Below are 21726 nucleotides of genomic sequence, written 5' to 3'. Positions count from 1 at the left end.
CTAAAAGCAGAAGTGGGCCGACCAAGTGGTGTTGTTAGTACTGGGCTGCAATTTGCAGAGGCACCGGAATGGTCGAGGCCGGCGGCGCAGATCCGGCGAGCGGCGGCGGCGGAAGCTGATGGCTCCCTTCCTCCGGTCTCCCAGTTGCTTTTCCCCCATTTTCTCCGCTGTATCCGCCGCTCGCCGGCGGGGAGGGAGGTCCGGAGGAAGTGAAATGGCGGCAGTCGCAGCGGTAGCGATGGGGGTCAAGTCGGGGATAGTACTGCGGCGGCGGCGGCGGCGGCGGCGGTGGTGAGCGTGGCCGGCACTCGAGGAGGGCGCTCCACGGGGGCATGCTTGCTGGGTCGGCCATGGCCTTGGCGTCTCGCTCAATGGGACTCCATGGTGCGATGTGGAGCTCTCTGTTTCTCTGATTCATCGCGGTAAAATTTTCGCAGCTCAGTCCGATCTCCTCTTTTTTTTTTCAAAAAAATATATATTCCGGTGCATTTCTCCTCAAATCATGAAATAATGGGATAGGGACAGTAATCCTAGATTATCGAATGGAGTAATGGACAAACAAATCATGGAAGGGAACAGCAGTTTTGACTTTTGATTCAATGGTTTTCTTTTTTATGTAACTCGAATAGTTTTCTGGTATATCCAGATGGATGAGCAAGTACAGATCCGACACCTATACCTGCCATATTCAGTCTGCTCATGTGAAAGCTGGACATATGATTTTTTTTTTCTGTGATTGCTTCCAACACCATTGCAGTATTACATTAAAACTGCTTTGGTCATAGATGCAGAGTGTAGCAAGACAGCTCTGCCAGAATTTTTTATTCCGTGGCAAACGCCATATTTTAGGAAGTGTGTTAAAAATAAAGACTCATCATTCATCAAGGCCTCTACCGCGGGATGCGTGGTTCAATTTTATAATCGCTATATCGAATTGGAGGTAATGGAGGAACTTGGCCTATGACAACTTGCCAGTTTCCAGATCCCAGTGCTGCCTTCTCGGCTCAAGGTCTTGCCTAGAGTTCTCTCCATCTGCCCGAGCTGTGGATAATACGCCATGAGAAGCTGCTGAATTCTGAATGGGTAAGATTGACTCCTTTTCGCCATACTACCGCAGTTTCTGATGCATCTGTATTGCATGCTTGAATCACCCGCTGCCTGGATTTTTCTTGTAGCTGCCAGCAACAGATTGCATGAAAAATATAACATGCTTGCTTTTCACTGGCTCTGTTTGTGCAGTCAGAGTTCGAAATAGCAGCTGCTTGGTTACTGGTTAGGAAGAGTTTTCTTAGTAGTTACAGTTTTTTGCAGGTCAAAAGCAGAGCACACATTGTCAACACCATTTTAACTGACACAAGATTGTCAGGAAATCATAACAAGGTCCAAATAGATAGATAAACATTGCTGTGGACCGCAGCAAGGTTGCCAAGCACAAGCTGAAGCAGGTACACCCATCGTTTGCTCTACTCATTGGCTAATTGGCTAGAAAGTGCTACATAGATTTGTGTAGATTGTGTCATCATAAGCTAATTTGTCCATTCTATCCAAAGAATTGTAGCTTACTGTTACTGACTACTGATCAAGAGAAGGATCAAACCGTATAGTGAATGAAATGCACAAGCAAGAAGCCTCACTGTATATAAATATTTTTAAATATGGCCACTAATATATTTTCAGATTTCTAGGGCAGGTCATGGAAAACCTCACTGTATTTATCTTCTACCTAGAAAAGCAGTTATATTTTGGGACGGAGAGAGTATTTCACTAATCAATAATAAGTTGAACTATAAAGGTAACTATATTTTGGGACGAAGAGAATATTTCATTAAGCAATAATAAGTTCTCCACTTTCAAATATTGATTATTCGTTAGCACCACCACCCATCTCATCCCATACAGGCCTGTGAAGCATGTAAATCTTGTTACAATGGTCCAGTATAGCATTGTCAGCATAAGTTCATGACCCTTCATTGCACTTGTTATATATTCTGTAACCTATATTTCTGATGAAGTTTCTCTATAAGTTTAATTTGCCAGGGTCTGCGGTTAATTTTGACTACACACTTTTCTGTGGGAAAACTAAAAATGAGTCCTGGTGCTCTTATTGCAAACTTTCTTATCAAATGGAATCTGGAGAGCTATGTCTTGCTTCGCATCCGAGTCATAATGGGAATCCTCACCATCCTCTATCTGATGTTCTTCTTCTCAAGCCTTTTCTTCACCCGTATATACAGATCCATGGTGAACTTCCTGGATCCTGTGGCTGACGCCACCCTTGTATACATTATGGGGGCTATGCAAGCTGCACCTTTAAATAACCAGCTGTTCCCAGTCTGGGCCCTTATACTGGTTGGTCTCCGCTCTAGCATCCATGGCCGCTCTAGTTCTGGAATGTTTTTTGAGCTGAGAAATGTGTTGAAGCTTTTAGTTGTGGCATACATGAATTTAACACGTGGCTCCAAATTGTGGCGTTTTCCATTTTGGTTCTTTTGGGGTCTTCTGGTACTTCAGTGCTTCTACAAGATTCTGGTGCGCCATATAGCATCCAAGTCCTTGTGGAATGGTCGTAGTTCAGAACTTCTTCAGGAGTACATGGGTGCCAATGGTAACAAGAGCAACTTTAATCCTGAAATATGCAACCCAGAGACTATGGAAGGATACAAGTACTTGGTTTATGGAGAGTTACAGAAAAGCCGAAAGAGTGCACACATTCTAAAAGTTGAAGACTTGAAGTCCCTAGTTACCTTGGACAAGATTTGGCGATGTGATAGTGCCTTGCTGCTAACCTCCATCAACATGCAGGGGAACAACATGAAGGACATGGCCCTGGCATTTGCATTATCTCGGTTGCTCCGGTGTAGGCTGGAAGGAGCAACGTTGCATGAAGCTACTGTTTCCATGACCCGAAAGCTAATCAGCAAGATGATCCTCTCAGATAGTGCTGACAAGGTACTGTTCGGTATCCTGGAGCTGGATGTCAGGTTCCTCCGGGATTCCCTCCACTCCAGTTATCCTATGGTCTTCTGCAGAGGGCTTCTTTCGCTCTTCTTCACTCTTCTGCTGTCTTTGGTGAAGTTTTTCATGGCTACATGGCTTTTTGTAGATGTCAATATGGTGCATGTCCCAAAATCAGTACGAGACAGGCCCTCGGGCCCGTTTTAGTTATTCGCTGCACTCATTTGGTTACGATTCAGGTATCACTGCAGCAGCCATGTACATAGTAATGATTGATGAGATTTTTAGGATGCTCGGGTACTTCCTATCAAGGTGGGCAAAACTAATAGCCATGTGCAACTTTGTGAATTTCAGAAACAGATGGCTGAAATATGTCATTGTGAATACACCTGCCAGATATGGGGAAAGAACTATAGTTATACACCAGCATGCCTTCCTGCAAACGTTCAGCTCAAGCATCTCGGGGTGGAAAATATTCTCTTGTATTTTAGAAAGAAATCAAAATGCAAGAATGGTTTGGTCAGAAGGAAAAATGAATGACAGTATGGCCAAGAATGTGAAGGCAGCAGTAATTCAAGCACTCCGCTCCATGGATCTCGAGGGTCATCTTTTGTCAAGAGACCTCCCTTTGTCTCGTGTCAGTGACAGAGCAGAGCGTTATTGGTTGGCATGCCTTGCAGAGGTACCAACATGCTCCCGTGTTATTCTGGTCTGGCACATCGCAACAAGCCTATGTGAGATCAAGCTTGCCAATGACCATAAAATCAACTTAACAACAATGTCAAGATTATCATCGTTTCTGGTGGATGAAAAAGCTCTTACAGGTGAGCTTCAAAAGGCATACACAGTGTCAAATTGCTTATCATGGTACTGTATGTACCTGCTGGCTTCAAAGCCCAAACTGCTCCCAGAAACCATTTTGATGTCCAAGAAGGCCTTTCAAGATGCTGTTCAGTGTGCTCATGAAATGCTCAGTGATTGTCACTCCTGGCAGAGCATATACAACAAGCTTATGAAAGAGGCGCAGAAAGCTCTTGTTCAAGGTACGCATGGTCTAAATCTGAGTGGAAACATATTGCAACAAGGTGCTATACTGGCTAATGAACTCATCAAGAAGGAGGACCAAAAATGTCGTTGGGAGATCCTATCTGATGTGTGGGTTCACTTGCTTGTGCACATTGCTCCCAGTTCTGACGCAGCAGCTCTTGCCGAGGACCTCAAATCCGGTGTCGAGTTCGTAACCGTCATCTGGGCTTTGTTTTGCCACTGTGGCATCGAGAAGAGCAAATTATGGCAACAGCAGAAGAGTGCAAATTTCAGGAACAGCACTCCTGGACCATCTAATCAGAGCAGTGATGTGTCTACCCATGTTCAGGACACAGTCAGCTCTAGTCCACCTGCTGCTCGATCTTCAGAAATTCATGTAGAGGCTAGTCCTACTTCTGGTATGTCCTGAAACCTGAATTGCTGATGGCTGATGCTCTGCTCCCCTCATGGTTTCAGTTTTGTCGGTAAAATTTGCATCTCATCATGACATTTGAACACTAGTATTTGTTTCTTGTGTGAATGTTTTCTGTGTTGTGATTGTAACAGGGGAATGCTCTTGATGCAATATTATGTGTTATGCACTTTTTAGAGCGCCATATTATTGTGTGTGTTGTGATTGAATTACTCTGGAAATAATTTGTGTAGTTGACGTGCACTCGTTATTTGGAAATAAATTGTTTTTTTTTTTTGAGCAAAGGGCGATGCCCTCCATTTCCATTAAAGAAATGTAAAGATTCTTACAAGAAACAGAGTCTGAAAAGCAAAAAAGACATCATGCCTAAAGCACAAGCTAGAGTTTTCCTAAAGAGAGGCCTCCACTTCTACCACACAGAGCCAAACAGAAGATCAAACTACCTAGTAAGACAAAAGCCCATAATTGACTATCTCCAGTAAACGCCATCAGCCATTGAGCAGTCTTCTCTGTCCAAGACGCCACCCAAATTGCGATTTAAAAACTTCACTTGCTATTTGCTTTAGCAATTGTACTCCCCATTGCAACTTTCCTTGCCTTTCCTCCGAACTCTGCAAAATGGCCCAATCCAACATTAGAGAGCAGGCATTATACAAGATATCAACAAGGCTATTTGGTAAAATATGATCAAAGCAGGCTTTATTTCTTGCTTTCCAAATAGCCCAGATAACAGCTGCCACACCCACTAACATCAGTTGTTTTGTTGTTTTATCACAAGTTTGAATCCAAGAGCTTGGAAATAAATTGTTTAGTTGATATTTCTTTTCGCGAACGTTTTAGTTGATATTTCTTGTCATATTGGGCACTGATCTACCCAGAATCTAACCCATTCCAGTTAATTTTCCTGTAGAACTCAACTTTTCAGGAAATGATCATATCAGGAAACTTTCCATCCAGTCTGTTTGTAGCATTGATGGCAACCATACTGTACGACCAGGAGAATGCCATTTACCATCGTAGACCTAATTGCTAAAACAAAAGGAGAAGATCTGCATGTTCCTCTCCGGTCAGGCTTGGCTGATTATCATGGCCAATCCGCCACCGGCGGCCGGCTGCAGCATCAGCATGCATTTCATCAGTAAGCCTGAGAGGAAGCATTCCCTATCAAAGTATTGTAGTATGTCAATATCAACAGTATCTATTGCCGTTTGGACCATTTTTTATTGTCAAAGTTTCACTTTGGACCAGTTTACTCTCTCTATATTTTTTTGGGTAGTTTTGATCATCCCGACTCCTTCTCTAGCCATGTCTAACCATCCATCCAATAGAGATATGACTTGTACATGGGGGAGAGAGTCCATTGTCGTGCTAGAGCCGATGTGCTTGAGGTAACTATGTGCAGATGTAGTGCTTCTTCCAGGAAGAAAGCACCACAAACAGCCTTCTCTTCCTCATTTGGTATCAGCTAATGCTATTTAATGACGCTTTAGTCTTCAAGTCAAACTTATAATGAATTGCTAATGTTAGTCTTTTTTTTTTTTGAACTAGTAGAGCATTGCTCCCCCCATTTCCATTAATAAAATGAGACAGTATTACAGGTCTGGAAATGTTAGTCTTAATGCTTCTAAGTTCTAATCATATAGCTAGTTTGAATATGAGACTCCAATAATAGGACAGCAGCAAGTCGATACTAGGGACAATGTAATGTCTATTACTAGCAGACAATGGCTCCAATATATCCAAACCATCTTGCTCGTTTATCACCACCTTTATACTAGCCAAAAGACCTAGACAATGATCAATTTGATCATATGAGGAGCAAATTAATCACAAGTGTTTCCTCACAAAGTGTTACACCTTCCATCCACCAACCTGTTCTGTAGCTTACCACTGAAACACACGGCAGGTAGCATTGACCAATTACTGTACAACCTGAAGAATGCCAATTTCCATGCCATCTACCATTGTAGACCAAACTGCAGAGCAAACGGAAAAGACCTGCTTCGTCGTCCTCCTCTCCGGTCAAGCCTGGATGTTTATCACGGCCAACCTGCCGCCGGAGTGCTATAAAACCGATGGCCGGTCGGCTGCAGTATCAGCATGCATTCCTCAGCTGACAGTCAGTCACAGGCAGAGTGAACACCATATTGCTTGCAGAGTTGCAGGCTTTCATCAGCAGCTGAGGTAAGAGACAGTGTCAGCTGCTTCATCTGAAAACCTACAGAAATCAAGCGGTTGGGAGTTGAAAACCTGTTGCCTAGCAATGGCAGCAATGCAACAGAGAGGCAGACTGCAGCCGGCTGGGCTCTACAGAGGAGTAGGCCACCAAAATCCAGCTCCTCAGCCAGCAAGAAGGTATGGATACCTTAGAGAAACTCTCTCACTTGGATACTGCATTTTGGATTCTTCTTTGCATTCGCTTCTGATATTCAACTCATGTTCAACCATAGCAGAACTACTACCACGATTCATGGAGGAGGCTACCAAAAGAGCACTGGTGTTAGGAGCCACCAAAAACAAGCAGTTGTTCAGCCAACTGTAAGGTACTAAGATGGTCTTGGAGCATTGCCTTCTCCATTAATCTGTCACAGTATTTTGGCGTATCTTTCCTGCTCCTAGATTTCTTGATACTCATAGTAATAGTTGATCATGGCAGACCATCATCATGGCTCCCTGGAGGAACTTACAGGAAACCTGTTACCTTCAAAACTCAAAAGCCACCAAAACCAGCCATTGCTAAGCCGGTTGTAAGGTACATTGATACTAGTTTTATACACTCTCTTCAGTAGGTAACGCTTTACAATGTTAATTTGTGATACTAGTACCTTGTCTGTGGTTTGGCTCATTGCCTCCCTTCATTTCTTGTTTGCCTTCTTTTGTTCATTCTTGCTCAACTTGAAGTTCATGTTAGCAGACCAAGGCCGTCAATTCAGCAAGGGGGCTACCAAAAAAATGTCATTGGTCCGCAATCCAGGTAAAGTGACTTCAAGAATTTGTCAAAAACGTAATTTGAATGTTTTTGTCTTGTTTCACTTGAATTTAGATTATATACGATTATTTTTCTGGCCAAACTTGGGGTGAAATTCAGGGTGCCTGTTTTGTATGTAGTTTGGCACATTTCTCCCATTCACTTCTTGGCTGTCTTCTTTCTTGCAACTTAACTTGTTTAATTACCATAGCACAGCAAATCTTTGATCAGAAAATACCGTTCTGTTAATTTTTTCTATGGCACTTCTCTGATTGTGTGATCATGATTGATAATAAAGGACAAAGCCAGCACCTCATCTGCAATTTAGGAAGCCTGAAGGCCCCATTTCCATTCCAGAAGTAAGCATTTCATAAAACCACGATATCCATATCTTAATAGAATAGAACCAGAAAACATCTTATTCAAAATGCATTTGCTAACCAGAAGAACCATGAGCACCATGAGCAGAATAAGGTTAAACCTGCCAGCTCTAGTGGCAAGGTGAAGTTCACCGAGTTCAAAACTTCAGATATCGATGCTGCGGTCAGCAAACCAGTGATGCGGCTCCATGAAATGAAAGATTATAGTGTGTACAAGTCAAAATTCGGTGCTATCATGCTTCCAAAAGAGGGAGCTTCACCAAGCATGGAAGAGTTTACTTGAGCTGTAAGTACAATTGAACACTCATTATCTAGAAAAGAAGTACCATTGAACACACAATAATAATATAGTATGCTTTCTTCCCCGACCTGGCGGGCTATCATCTATGGGTTGGAGTTACTGAAGAAGGGGATAATTTGGAGGGTCGGTAATGGTCAGTCTATACGCATGTGGAGAGACCCTTGGATTCCTCGGGATCACTCGAGAAGACCAGTGACGATGAGAGGAAATTGCAGACTGAAATGGGTCTCTGATTTAATAGGGCAAGATGGTACCTGGGATGTTGCACAGATCAGGAGGTGCTTCCTGAACATAGACACTGAGTTAATCTTATCGATTTGTCTTTCTCCCCGCCAGGAAGAAGACTTTCTAGCTTGGCACCTTGACAAGTTTGGGCGGTTCTCAGTCCGGAGTGCTTATAATCTTGCCTGTAGGCTGGCAAATACTGAAGGATCCTCAAGTTCCTCTGCTTTGCATTCCCGCAAATCCTGGGATTTAATTTGGAAGTGTAAGCTCCCACAGAAGATTAAAATCTTTGCCTGGAAAGTGGCCTCCAATTGTTTAGCTACCATGGACAACAAAAGGAAAAGGAAGTTGGTAAACTCTGATATCTGTATCATCTGCAACAGAGAGGTGGAGAATTCTGTACACGCTCTCTGCAAATGTCCCCGAGCCAGTGCCTTGTTGTCGGATATGGTACAGTCAGGTAACTTGTCGCTTGATTTGGTGAATTTCCAATTCGGCAATTACTGGCTGTTTGATTGTTTGGAATATCTACCAACCGAAGAACATGAGATGTTTTTATTAACTCTCTGGCGAAACTGGTATGTGCGTAATGAAATCACACATAATAAGCCGCCTCCTCCGCTGGAAGTCTCCAAAAGATTCCTGGAAAGTTATATTGCTACTCTATTCCAAATCAGGGAATACCCCCACGCTGATCTGGAAAAAGGTAAAACTGTTGTTAGCAGATCTGTTATAAGTGCACTTAGAAGAAGAGGACCAGATGGTCCTCCTACTGCATCGACCCGTTTGCACTGGGAGAAGCCGAGGCTGGGCTGGATGAAACTTAATGTAGATGGCTCATTTGATGCTGATCGTGGGAAGGGAGGTATCGGTATGATTCTACGGGACAACAGTGGTAGTACAGTTTTTGCAGCATGTAAGTCCCTGGATAGCTGCAAGAATGCCCTGGAGGCAGAAATCCGAGCTTGCATGGAGGGATTGATTTTGGCCCTGCAGTGGACTATGCGCCCTATCTTGATTGAAACAGATTGTGTTTCGCTAGTCAATCTTCTGAAGGAAGGGAATAGGGATCTGTCTGAATTAGCTAATTTAGTCCAGGAGATTAAACGCCTGTTGTCAGAGCGTAGGGAAGTGTTGGTTACCAAGATCCATCGTAGCCAAAACGGTGTTAGCCACCTTTTAGCTAATAGGGCTAGGGCCGATTCAATTTCTGGGCTTTGGCCGGAAGGAAGTTGTAATTTCATTTCACAGCTAGTCTGTGAGGACGTTTTGAATGAGTAATACACTTTTTTCCCCGCAAAAAAAAATATAGTATGCATTCTGCCCTGCATTTTTGCTCAGGTGCATCTAGTAATGGATGAAATGCATCATCAATAACCCAATATTTTTCAGGAAAGGCGTAAAAAGCTTACGCATCATTACATATTTAAGATTGGAAGGAAACAAAGACAATAACCCAATGTGACTGAAGTTTCCCATTGAAAATTGTTGAAAATAATGACAGCAATAATTTGACATTGCATGTATAACATTTCAATATGCAATAGCTGTATATCTTCATGCAAGTTATAGATATTATATATTCTTCTGTTTTTCTGACTATATCTCTGAAAATGCAGCTTGAAATCTTCAGAAGCATCCAGCACAAGAACCTGGCAAACCTTGTAGGAGCATGCTCACCAAGGCGTGCACTTGTCTACGAGCTTTTACCTGACACACTGGAAGATCGCCTCACTGACATCAAGAAATCTTTTACGTTTAGAGGAAAGAAATCTTTTACTTGGAGAGACAGGGTTACAACAGCAGCCAGCATATGCTCAGCTCTCGATTACCTCCACAGAAATAATCACAAGCCAATCATTCACGGTGACCTTAAACCAAGAAACGTCCACTTCACTGCAGATAATATATGCAAGCTCAGAAACTTTGGAATTTCCACTCTGTTACATCCAACAAAACATGTACCATCCGCCATTGAGGAAGTTATTCAGGGAATGCCCGGTGAAAAAGTTATTCAGGGAATCTTTCGGACTTTCATGGACATTGATGACTGCAAGATTCAGATTCAGACAGATGTATCAGCTCTGGGTATCATACTACTTCAGCTAGTTACAGGGCATTCAGATGCAAAGAGTCTGAGAGATTTTGTGGCACAGAAACTGGGAGATGATAGTGAATTCCAAAGGAAGAGCATTCTGCAGAAGAGAGAAATCCTGAAAGGGATTGTGGATCCTGAGCTGAAAAGGTGTCAAACACCAGTGGAAGGTGCAGCTAGGATGCTGTTCTTGGGCTTGAGATTCAGTGATCCAGCAGGGAAACAGTGTCCTCAATTAGCCAGTGAAGTGCTGCCTCAGATTCAATCGATGCATAGTACGACTTACTCTCAGATGGTTTGGGTTCATCGCTCCTTCTTTTGAGCCGGTTAAGTTGGTTGATGGTTTGTCTGTTCATGAAAGAAAAACCTCAAATTTATTCGATTTGTTTGGTGTGAAAATGGTAATATGATATGTAGTAGGCATACAGCTTCCTCTGTCCCCTAAGAACATACTTAACCTGTGTGTAACAGTTTCAATATGCTGCATTGTTTTGATGTTCAGTTGTCAAAAATAAAATGCTGTTGTCCCATTTTCTACCTTGAGTTTTTGTTCCGAGTATATTAACTTTGAGATGCTTATGGCTGCTAATCACTTGTCAATCAAGCAGTACTATGCTGATAACTTGTACATATTCTTTTGCCTATTGCTGTCCAGTGAGGCAATGAAGCTTACAGTGTTTTCAGATATAAAATAGACGACTACTTAGGTGGTGACATGGACAAATCTCATACATCCATTTCTATTATCTTACGATAGTTTTCAGATATACAAGTATGGAGTTTATACTTCATATTTTCCCTGATCATCTAACATGTTCTTTACCCAAAAAAAAAAAAAACAAGGAAAAAGTTCAAATACCCTCCTAAATTTTAGATAGAAGTCTGTCTAGCACCCTAAACTGTAAAACCGGACATCCAACTCTCGGAACTTTGCAAAACCATTCATATTACTCTCTAAGGTGGTTTTGTATAATGATTTTTATCTTTGTATATAAATTGGATAAGTTTGATCACATGGCATATACATTGAACATATATATTACAATCTCCACTTAAATCTTTCTTTTACCACTTGTTAGCTCTTACTTACAAACAAGTACCAATATAATAATAGGATGGTATCACTGTATATATATAAATTGATGACTTACAACTAATGATATGCAAATATGATATATTAGTTATTTAAAGTTGTGAGTTTAAGCTTTCAAAATATGTAAAACCATCATCCAGAACCACTTTAGTGGGTAATATGAACGATTTTACAGAGTTCAGGAGGTTAGATGTTCAGTTTTAAAGTTTACGGTGTTAGATGAACTTTCATTCAAAGTTTACGGGGGTATTTGGACTTTTTCAAAAAAACAAAATGCTAACAGTTTCAAAGATGACAATTGGTGGGCCTCCCATATTGAGCTGGGCCGGCTCGCGGCGAACAAAGTAGCCCATTAGGCCCTTTGCTATAATGACACTGGACCCACATTTCATAGACACAGATGGGCCCATTTGTCATCCGCTCAGAGTGTCAAAACAGTAAATCCCCAATGTTTGCTATCCCAATATTGCAATTTTCTCGCAAATATGCCCTTCTAATGATCGCCACCATTGAAATTTTGTGAATCCAACGGAGCATTTGTGGTCTGCAACCTCTTCCTCCCGCTAGCGAGGCAGCGGCGGCGGCCGGTCTCGCGTCGCCAATGGGCAATGGCGGGCATTGCCACGTCACCGATCCCCGCCGGCCGGACTCGCCGTCCCTCGCCGCCTTCCGTTCGCTGGAAGTGCAACTTTTCCGATCGAACAGAGCACGGGAAGCCGGAAGCAAATGCATATGGTTGGTAATGGTCGCCACGGCGCGCGAACTGCAGCAGCGCCGTCGTAAGACGGCGTGGCCGGCCGCCGGCCGGTGCGCCGCCGCCTCCCGGGTGCACGGGGTGCAAGCTACTCCATCGCCCAGCCACCGATCTAGTTGGCCTCCTCTTGACTCTGCTTGGCTGGTCAATCTCTCGACGGAGCATTTCTGGTCTGCAACCTGCTCGACGAAATGCCTCTCTGCTGCGCTGCGTTTCGTTGCTTGTTAAGAGTCATCAAAGTTGTGTTTTGAAGCCTTGCCATCAGCATAAAGAATTTGCATCGAGCGAGGTAATGTTACATTGTCTTTTTTTTTTTTCCAGTTTGTCAGGCTCGAGTGATCTTTACATTCTTAATTGCATTGCTGGAATTCAAAAACCATTGGAAATTGAGAGCAGAAAAGTGGTGATGTTTATTGCGACTCGTCAGCAGTAAAAGGTACAAACTCCTCCATGATCACTGACTCAAGCTTATGCTATTATTCTTACTACTACTACTACTCAGTTTATTATAACGAAAATGAAACTACAATCAGTAGTACAATTTAGCAAGTTGAGAATTTAATATAATCATCAGTATATTATTAGCAAGTTGATAGGGGGATGCCATTTCTGACGCGTGATACTAGATTGGTAGGACTATGTAATGTCTATCAATACCATTCTACTCGTCTTTTTTTAGACAATGACTATTCTACCAGATAACCACTCCAACATCCAAATCATCTCACGCGTTTAGCCCCAGTATTATAACCAAAGACACAGATCAAGTTGACGGAAAGCAATGCACAGGAGACTCCTGACGTGTATGCCTTCCATCACCCACTACAAAAACTAATTTAAAAGTGAAACAGCATGCTGCATTGATCAACTTCAACCTGAAGAATGTGCCGTATACCACTGCAGAAACACGAACAAAAAGACCTCGTACCTCCCATCAGTCAAGCTGCTTTGGCAGCGCCTGTTGTTTATCACGGACAACCTTCTGGTTCTGGCTTCTGCCCATGGCATATATATAACCAGCGACCGGCAACACCAGCATTGCTCGCTCATAACCAGTTACTTTTCATCTCATACCTGCAGTCATTTGATTGACCTGCTATCCAGTTACTCAATCTAAAATCTGCAGAGATCAAGCGTTTGCAACCTGTTTACCAGCCATGGTTGGAGGAGGAGGCCACCAAAATCCTGCAGCTGCTCAACCAGTAAAAAGGTAAGGTGAATCTGGAGAATGTTTTTTTTTTTTAAAGAACCGGCACAAGATGGTGCCAATCTGGACTCTTTCATTCTTGTTTCACTTGAACACTTCGTTTGGCCATGTTTGCTGAAATCTACGATCATGGTTGGTGACAAGGGAGAAAGCGAAGGTTCAAAAGAATCCTCATCAGCAAGCAGAGGAAAAGCCTATGGACGTTGCTGTTGGCATTGTTGTCGTCGTTGTTGGCGCCATCAGTGCTGTTGCGACCTTCATCCTTCTTGGTGCTGTCATGGTCACCTTGGCGATTGTTACAATCATTGTCGTTTGTGTAGTCACTGCTGCACAAGTAAGTATTGCTCTTCAAACGATGATGTTACATTGTAATATACCTTGCTCATGCATCAGACACTATCAGTCGGCAATATTAAGAAAGAAAATGATGTTCAATTGTTCATCAATGTTCCTTGTTCTAACATGGTCCTTGCAGCAATACCTTGAACAGGCGAACAAGAACAAAGCTTCTCGCTCAAGTGGCGGAAATAAGTTCATTGTGTTCAAACCTTCAGAAATAGATGCTGCAGTCAGCAAACGAGCGAAGTGGCTCCGTGGAACAGCTACATATAATGTGTATCGGTCAGATTTTGATGGAATGGATATTGCTACAACTGTTCCCAAAGGAACACTACCAGAATGGATTTTGATGCAAGAGTTTCATCAAGCGGTAAGTTTCGTTGAACACATAACTTTCTCTGCACTATGTTCAAACATAAGTTCATCAAACACCACCAAAAGCGACTGAAGTTTTGCATTCCAAAGTATAGAAAACCAATGACACCATTAATACATTATACACCCTGTTGATTTCTAACAGTACCTCTGAAAATGCAAGATAGAACCACTGTGTATTGCTTCATTTCTCACACTAGTTCTGAAAATGCAGATTGAAATCCTCAGAAATATCAGTCATCCGAATGTGGTTCCTTTCTTAGGAGCATGCATAGAGAAAAGGGCAATCGTTTACCGATTCAGAGAAAACAACACACTGGAAAGTCACCTCAAGTATCTCACATGGGAAATCAGAGTGAAATCCGCCGCCAGTATATGCTCCGGCCTCATGTTCCTCCATAGCAGAAAGCCCAAGCCGATCATTCACGGTGACCTGAAACCAAGCAACATCATATTCAGGCCAGGAAATGCATGCATGCTCAGCGATTTCGGAATGTGTTATCTGTATTCGAAAGAATTTGGACGGCTTATCACTGACCCTTGCAAGATTCAGTTGGATGTATCTGCTCTGGGCATCGTGTTGCTTCAGCTAGTTACAGGGAAACTAGATGCAAATGGTTTAAGAGAACGTGTGATCTACTATCTGGGAGATGCTAAGGGGTTCTACAAGAAAACTTCATCGCAGCAAAGAAAAATCCTAGAGAAGATTGTGAATCTTGAGTTGAAAACAGACAGAACATCAGAAGATGTTGCCAGGATGTTATTCTTGGGATTGAGGTGCAGCGATCCAATATCGAAAAATCATCCAAGCCTCGCCACAGAAGTTTTGCCCCAGATTGAGTCAATGAAGAAGTAGTGCCTCTCATACTTAAGTGGTGACGGCTTCAAGTACTGTGTGATGAGGAGGTTGGCCAATATATGGTTTCTTCAAGAAATGGAAAAGAACATGTCATTGGACTTCTATGTAATCTATTGTTGTTAAGTTCAACTCTTGAATTAACATTTCCTGTACCTAGTGCACCACCAGTTAATAATCTCGATTGACATTGGATCTGAAACCTTGTAACTACGACTCAATTATTACTCACTGTGGTCTTGAAAAACAATTATGATTCTAGCCCTAAACACATAATTGTATTTGATCGATTAATATAACAGCCAACACGCCCGGCGAAAAATATAACACCCAATACAACCAATAATTTGATTTGATAAATATAATGATTGATATATCTATTGTGCTTAGTTTTCTAGTGAAAAATTTAAAAGGAGGTTTGTTAAGATTCCTGCTCTACAGATTTGTGACAAAAATACATGTTTGCTGCTGTGTTTTCGAATTGTTCTTTAATCTGATTTTTCTAGCCATGCGCTTGGCTCATCTACACCATCAGCCCCCATTGGGCCATCACTCTACTAGCCTAGCTCAGCCCATCCAAATTCGTTGATACTTGCCTTGCTGCTGCTTCAGCGAGCTGGTGGCTGGACGTCAGGCACTCAGGCTGGCTTTGCCATTGCTTTTGCCGCCGTCAGTATATGCTCCGGCCTCATGTTCCTCCACAGCAGAAAGCCCAAGCCGATCATTCACGGGGACCTGAAACCAAGCAACATCATCTTCAGGCCAGGAAATGCGTGCTTACTCAGTGATCTCGGAATGTGTTATCTGTATTCGAAAGAATTTGGACGGCTTATCACTGAGCCTTGCAAGATTCAGTTGGATATGTAGCAGCTTTGGGCATCGTATTGCTGCAGCTAGTTACTGGGGATCTAGATGCAAAGGGCTTAAGAAAACGTGTGCTCTACTATCTGGGAGATGCTAAGTGGTTCTACAAGAGAACTCCATCGCAGCAAAGTGAAATCCTGAGAAATATTATGGATTCTGAGTTGAAAACAGACTCAACCTGGGCGTTCGGTTTAAACCGACAATTCGGTTCGGTTTATTCGGTTGCTATAAAATTCGGTTTACAGGCTTCACCACCCGATCGGTTCTCCAAAAAACTGAAAACCGCAAAATTCGGTTTCGGTTTTTTAATTTTGGTTTCGGTTTTAGCCGAATTAACCAAAAGTTACTACCACCAGCCACAACAATACAGAATTACATAAAAATGAACACAAGCAACAGCATATATGATATTATAGATATATCAAATCCTTAAGCAAGCAATAACCAGCAGCACAGCTGCATAGAATTACACAAAGTAGTCACACAGTACACAAATCAACATGTCTCAAGAGTACAGTTACATAGATTCAAGAGTTCTTCATTATTCAAATAGAGAAATATAAAGTCCCAGGTAGCACCGTAGCAGGCACCCAACAGGCAACAACAGCATTGCATACACCAAACCAAGTGTCCAAGACTCCAAATGATCACTGATCAGGACTGAATTACTGAGTTGCAGCTGGAGTATCTTCCTTGGAAATAGATAGGTCACCAAGTTCTAAAATAATAGATGATCTCAGTTAGAACAGTCAATAGTGTATGAATCATGAAGCACATTAGAATTTGGAAGGAAATAAAAATTTTCTATGTTACCTTCCTCAAGCAAAGCCATTTGTTCGCTGTCCTCTTCAACACTAACATAGTTTCCTCCACGAAGCCAATCATTAGCACAAACAAGACGCTCAACCATTCTTGGGGGTTAGTGAGGTCCTAAAGTCATCTAGAGTTCGCCCACCAGCACTGAAGGCTGATTCAGAGGCAACTGAGGTGATAGGAATTGCCAAAAGATCACGGGCCAAATGAGATAATATTGGGAATCTTGTTGAATTGGCCTTCCACCACTTTAGAATGTCAAATTTTGGTGTGTCCGGCTCATTATCTTCTGATAGATACTTGTCTACCTCAGATTTGATAGTTCCACTTCCACCCTCACTGTTAAGTTGCTGAGTAATTACTGACATCCACCTACAACTCACTCTTTTGCTGGTTTCAGCTGTAGATTCAGATTCAGTAGGTTGCGGTGCCTTATCTTTTGGGGTATACATTTCCTTGTACTCTTCAAACAAAGCACGAAAATAGGTATTCACTGTTTCCCATACTTTTTCTCCTACTGTATCCCCAAACATCACCTTAATTCCCATTCTAATGCAATTTGATAGTTTGTATCTAGGATCAATAGCAACACAGAAGAAGACAGTGAAGTTGAGTAGTTGATCCCCCTTATCTTTCTCTCCTCTCTTCTCTCTGTCCCCCTGCCTCTCACCATACTTCTCTCCCCAATACTTGTAGTACTTCATTAGCATTCTTGTACCCATTTCCTTGCTCAACTTGTCTTCACTATGAGACCATTCTCTCAACAGAAGTAATACATCAGCAATCTCATGGAAATAAGTGTGAGATGTTGTACGACTTTGTACAGAAACACGGAGAGTGAGGTCATAAAAGTGTTCAAGAAAATCAGCCATCTTCCTAGCCTTCTCCCAATCTGCTCTTGTTGGTACCCCTGGACCATTCTCTCCTTCTAATTCTAATTTGTAGTATGGGTCTTCATCACTATATCTTTCAAATGCTTTTTGGTACTTCTCAGCAGCATTTAACATAAGATAGGTTGAGTTCCATCTAGTGCAAATATCTAAGTTTAGAAATGCTTTGCTCTGTACCTTGGCTAACTCAGCACATTTCTTAAATTTTACCAACCTAGATGTTCCACATCTGATAAACTTAACAGCAGCACGGACACGTTGAATTGATGTACCAATTTCCTTCAAGCCATCACCTACTATTAGGTTGATAATATGAGCAGCACAGCGCATATGAATGTACTCTCCTTCAGCAACACAACCTTTTGACTCATTCAAGACCCTTCTCATATACTTAATTGCATTATTGTTTGCACTAGCATTGTCTACTGTTATTGTAAAAACCTTGTCAATGCCCCACTCAGCCAAGCAGTTCTCTAATGATTTTCCAATGTCCTCCCCTCTATGTCCCTTAACAAAAAAAAAACCAATAATTTTCTTCTGTAGGTTCCACTCATTGTCAATGAAATGGGCTGTAACACACATGAAGTTTTGGCTGTTCTTAGCAGTCCATGTATCAGTTGTGAGGCAAACTCTTACACAATTGTCCTTAAAAAATTTCTTAAGCTTTTCTTTCTCATCTTCATATACTTTAACACAAGCTCTAGTGATTGTTCTTCTAGATGGCAGAACAAATCGTGGACATGCTAAAGTCATAAATTTCCTAAGACCAGAACGCTCAGATAGGACAAATGGTTGTTCATCTTCAATTATCATCTCAGCAAAACACCTTCTAAGTTTATCTGGATCAAATTTCCAAGTGGTCACAGTACCAAGAGTACTATTGCCATCACATGGTGTCAGTTGCAAAGTTCCTTGATTATCAACTACTGGTTTGTTAGGATTCTTTTTGCAAATCTTCAGATGAGCTTTCAAGGATGACGTACCATTTGTTCTTGAGCCGCAATGAAATAGCTTGGTACACCACTTGCACTTGGCCCTCTCGTCCCCATTAGCAAGTTTGACCTTGCTGAAACTTTCCCATACATCAGATCTTAGAGCCATTGGTTTTCTTTTTCTGGATTCTTCATCAGCTTTCTCTCCATCCTTGGACTGCTGCTGCTCCTCCTTGTCCTTGCTTGCATCTACCACTCCAGTAGTTGACACTCCGGTTTCAGTGTCTTGAGATTGAGTGTGATTAATCTCACAAGCAACAGTTTCATCTGTGTCCCCCATCTAGATCAAATGTTTCAAATCACTAAATCAGAACTTACCAACATAGAACAGCAATACAACACTCATTCACTCAACATGGACTCAACTAGAACAAACGAACAAGAAGTGAAGAACTTACATAGGAGGACTGCTCGGTCCGCGCCGCCGTTGTCTTGGTCGGAGAACTCCACGAGGGTGTTGCCGGCCCGCCGCCAGCAGCCCGTTTGCCGGCCGCCGAGTTAGGGTTTGGGTCTTTGGGCGCAGGGGGCGGTGTGCTCGCGGGCGGCTCGCCGGGGCCTACAGCTGCTGCTCAGGGGAGGGGAGTGTGGCGCTGCGGCCGTGCGGCGTGCCGCCTCGAGCCCGCGACGGCGAGGTAGGGCAGCGGCAGCGCTGCGGCGGCACCCTGCGCGGCTGGCGGCCGGGCTAGCGGCTGCGCCGAGTGACGAGTCGGGGGCGTGACGACTGACGAGTCGGGGGCGTGGCGTAGGGTTGGCCTTGCCCTTGATGGCCTGATGGGCTGCGAACTGGTGGGCCGTGGGCTGCGCCGCCGCGAGATATGTCGGTTTAATCGGTTGTTCGGTTCGGTTTCTCTATAAAACCGCCGCCGCGGGATATGTCGGTTTAATCGGTTGTTCGGTTCGGTTTCTCTATAAAACCGAAGCCGAAGCCGTACACCGAATAGCACAAAAACAGAAACCGAACTGACAACCGAAAACCGAAAAAACCAACAATTCGGTTCGGTTCGGTGCGGTTCGGTTCGGTTTGCGGCTAAAAAATGCCCAGGCTGAAAACAGACAGATCAAGATCAGAAGATGTTGCCAGGATGTTATTCTTGGGATTGAGATGCAGTGATCCAATAGTGAAGAATCATCCAATCCTCGCCACAGAAATTATGCCCCAGATTAATTCAATGAAGAGTAGTGACTCTAAGAAGGAATAAATGTATGTACAAAGCGGGCCAAAAATAAAAAACGAATGGGACAAAGATACTGGAGGGGGAAACGAAGGACAAAAGCCTAATCTCATACTAAATTTGGCGACCCTTCTCCATTCACAGGGAGTCAGGGACTACCATAACGGGGATTGCGGCTCTAGCCAGCCGCCAAAGCTCTGCTTCACCCGTCATAACCCTTACAATCTCCGCCCATGTTCCGCTCTTCCAAAGCTCTGCTTCACCCGTCATAACCCTTACAATCTCCGCCCATGTTCCGCTCTTCTAGTTGAAGACCTGATTGTTTCTTTCCTTCCAAATCGTCCACGCTACTAGTGTTGCGATGATGTTGAATCCCCGGCGATGTTCCTTGACCATCTTCTTACGGCTGTCACACAACCAAGAATGAAAAGAGGGCTCATTGAGCGGTAAACACTCGGAATGCCCAATAGCTCTAAGAGCAATCCACCAAAGTTGTCGAGACTCCGGGCATGCGACCAAGAGATGATCAATCGTTTCCTCGCATTGATCACAAAGAACACAGCGATCCGGGTGCGACAAACCACGACTCCGAAGGCAATCCGCTGATCCCGTTGAAGGCAGTCTGCTGTCCAACAATTCTGTCCGTCATTTATTCCTTCTTAATACAATGATGTGCTCACTCTCATACTTAGAGGTGATGGGTTCACTGTGTGTGTAGGTTGGCCAAAATATAGTTTGTTCAACAAAGGGAAGAACATATATATTATCGGACTTCTGTTGTAATCTGTTTAAGTTCAATTCTTCTCTCTTTTTTTTTGAAAGGATTTAAGTTCAACTCTTGAATGGACATTTCCTGTACCTCGTGCACCACCAGTTAATAATTTCGACTTACATCAGACCTGAAACCTTGTAACTAGGACTCAATTATGACTGATTGTGATCTTGAAGAACAATTAAGATTCTAGCCCTAACCCCATAATTTGATCTGATAAATATAATACCCAATACTACCAATATTTTGATCTGATAAATAGAACAGCCAATGATTGATATATCTGCTACGCTCAGATTTCTGGTGAAAAATGGAAAATGCAGTGAGTAAAGATGTCAGCTCTGCAGATTTGTGACAAAAGTACATGTTTGCTGCTGTAGTTTTGAACTGTTTGTCAATCTGATATTTCTAGGCTTTATGCTTGGCAAATCTTCATCATCAGCTCCCATTGGTCCATCACTCTACTAATCTAGCCCGGACCAGCCCATCCAAAATACACTGATGCTTGCTGGCTACATGTCAGGTTGGCTGTGCGGCTTTCCTCTTTCCTTTTGACCCTCTTCGATTCTCCTTTTCATTTGTTCCTACTTTACCTGCAATCCTGCACGGCTGCTGCACCTTCTTTCATCTAGCTAGTAGAATTTGAGTTTTTTAACACCTAGGAGACCATGTGGGCCCCTCCACCTCCTCCCCGCGTTCCCCGCTGGCCATGTGGGCCCCGACGAAGACTTCCTCGCCCTCCATGTACCTCGCACAGAGTCGGCCACTGTGGCAGGCGTCCCTTTCATTTGTTCTTGATTTACCTATAGTCCTGCACGACTGCCGCACCTTCTTTCGTATGGTAGAATTTGAGTTTTTGTGACACCTAGGAGACCATGTGGGCCCCTCCACGTTCCCCGCTGGCCATGTGGGCCCCCGACGAAGACTTCCTCGCCCTCCCCGTACTTCACATAGAATCATCCGCTGTGTCAGGCGTCCCTTTCATTTGTTCCTGATTTACATGTAGTCCTGCATGACTGCTGCACCTTCTTTCGTCGGGTAGAATTTGAGTTTTTGTGACACCTAGGAGACCATGTGGGCCCCTCCATCTCCTCCCCACGTGCCACGCCCCCGACGAAGACTTCCTTGCCCTCCCTGTACCTCGCATATATAGAAGCCAACCATTGTGGCAGGCGCCCTTTCATTTGTTCCTACTTTACTTGAAGTCCTACACAAT

The 21726-nt window shown here is 43.2% G+C and overlaps 3 protein-coding genes across 10 annotated transcripts; all 3 read left to right on the top strand.

Annotated features, from left to right (window-relative positions):
• Positions 1-33: 33 nt before the first annotated feature.
• On the top strand, positions 34-4598 carry LOC4350932 (uncharacterized). Of its 5 annotated transcripts, none has more exons than XM_026021404.2 (4): positions 34-422; positions 647-1083; positions 1312-1445; positions 2025-4598. In XM_026021404.2, the coding sequence occupies exon 4, from the start codon at positions 3104-3106 to the stop codon at positions 4409-4411; it is 1308 nt and encodes a 435-aa protein (XP_025877189.1). In that variant the 5' UTR covers positions 34-422; positions 647-1083; positions 1312-1445; positions 2025-3103; the 3' UTR covers positions 4412-4598. The 5 variants fall into 5 exon arrangements, with proteins under 5 accessions (XP_025877189.1, XP_025877191.1, XP_025877190.1 ...); XM_026021406.2 differs by having other exon boundaries at positions 34-1083; positions 2025-3194; positions 3310-4598; XM_026021405.2 differs by having other exon boundaries at positions 34-1083; positions 2038-4598.
• A 1722-nt stretch (positions 4599-6320) lies between these two features.
• LOC107278050 (uncharacterized) lies at positions 6321-10913 on the top strand. The gene is made up of 7 exons (XM_026021388.2): positions 6321-6769; positions 6868-6957; positions 7071-7166; positions 7329-7388; positions 7681-7741; positions 7827-8048; positions 9908-10913. Exons 1-6 carry the CDS (start codon positions 6678-6680, stop codon positions 8043-8045), a joined length of 618 nt encoding a protein of 205 aa, XP_025877173.2. The 5' UTR covers positions 6321-6677; the 3' UTR covers positions 8046-8048; positions 9908-10913.
• A 1090-nt stretch (positions 10914-12003) lies between these two features.
• LOC9270494 (U-box domain-containing protein 51) lies at positions 12004-15257 on the top strand. Of its 4 annotated transcripts, XM_015760442.3 has the most exons (6): positions 12004-12519; positions 12627-12666; positions 13357-13440; positions 13582-13771; positions 13913-14146; positions 14366-15257. In XM_015760442.3, the coding sequence occupies exons 3-6, from the start codon at positions 13388-13390 to the stop codon at positions 15005-15007; spliced, it is 1119 nt and encodes a 372-aa protein (XP_015615928.1). In that variant the 5' UTR covers positions 12004-12519; positions 12627-12666; positions 13357-13387; the 3' UTR covers positions 15008-15257. The 4 variants fall into 4 exon arrangements, with proteins under 4 accessions (XP_015615928.1, XP_025876910.1, XP_015615927.1 ...); XM_026021125.2 differs by having other exon boundaries at positions 12004-12666; XM_015760441.3 differs by lacking the exons at positions 12004-12519; positions 12627-12666 and adding an exon at positions 12992-13285 and having other exon boundaries at positions 13928-14146.
• The last annotated feature ends 6469 nt before the right edge of the window (positions 15258-21726 follow it).

Source organism: Oryza sativa, chromosome 11 (assembly GCF_034140825.1).
Source record: "Oryza sativa Japonica Group chromosome 11, ASM3414082v1".
Classification (NCBI taxonomy): Eukaryota; Viridiplantae; Streptophyta; class Magnoliopsida; order Poales; family Poaceae; genus Oryza; species Oryza sativa.
The sequence above is the reverse complement of the archived record's forward strand: the minus strand, read 5'-3'. Positions and strand labels throughout refer to the sequence as shown.

What these genes read in the sequence shown, in the direction of transcription:
- LOC4350932 (XM_026021404.2), top strand. Translation starts at nt 3,104, where the DNA reads ATGTCAATATGGTGCATGTCCCAAAATCAGTACGAGACAGGCCCTCGG.
- LOC107278050 (XM_026021388.2), top strand. Translation starts at nt 6,678, where the DNA reads ATGGCAGCAATGCAACAGAGAGGCAGACTGCAGCCGGCTGGGCTCTAC. An exon ending in GTCATTGGTCCGCAATCCAG is followed by an intron (nt 7,389 to 7,680) that starts GTAAAGTGACTT and finishes TTGATAATAAAG; the next exon opens with GACAAAGCCAGCACCTCATC. An exon ending in GCCCCATTTCCATTCCAGAA is followed by an intron (nt 7,742 to 7,826) that starts GTAAGCATTTCA and finishes TTTGCTAACCAG; the next exon opens with AAGAACCATGAGCACCATGA.
- LOC9270494 (XM_015760440.3), top strand. Translation starts at nt 13,113, where the DNA reads ATGTGCCGTATACCACTGCAGAAACACGAACAAAAAGACCTCGTACCT. An exon ending in GTGTAGTCACTGCTGCACAA is followed by an intron (nt 13,772 to 13,912) that starts GTAAGTATTGCT and finishes TGGTCCTTGCAG; the next exon opens with CAATACCTTGAACAGGCGAA. An exon ending in TGCAAGAGTTTCATCAAGCG is followed by an intron (nt 14,147 to 14,365) that starts GTAAGTTTCGTT and finishes CTGAAAATGCAG; the next exon opens with ATTGAAATCCTCAGAAATAT.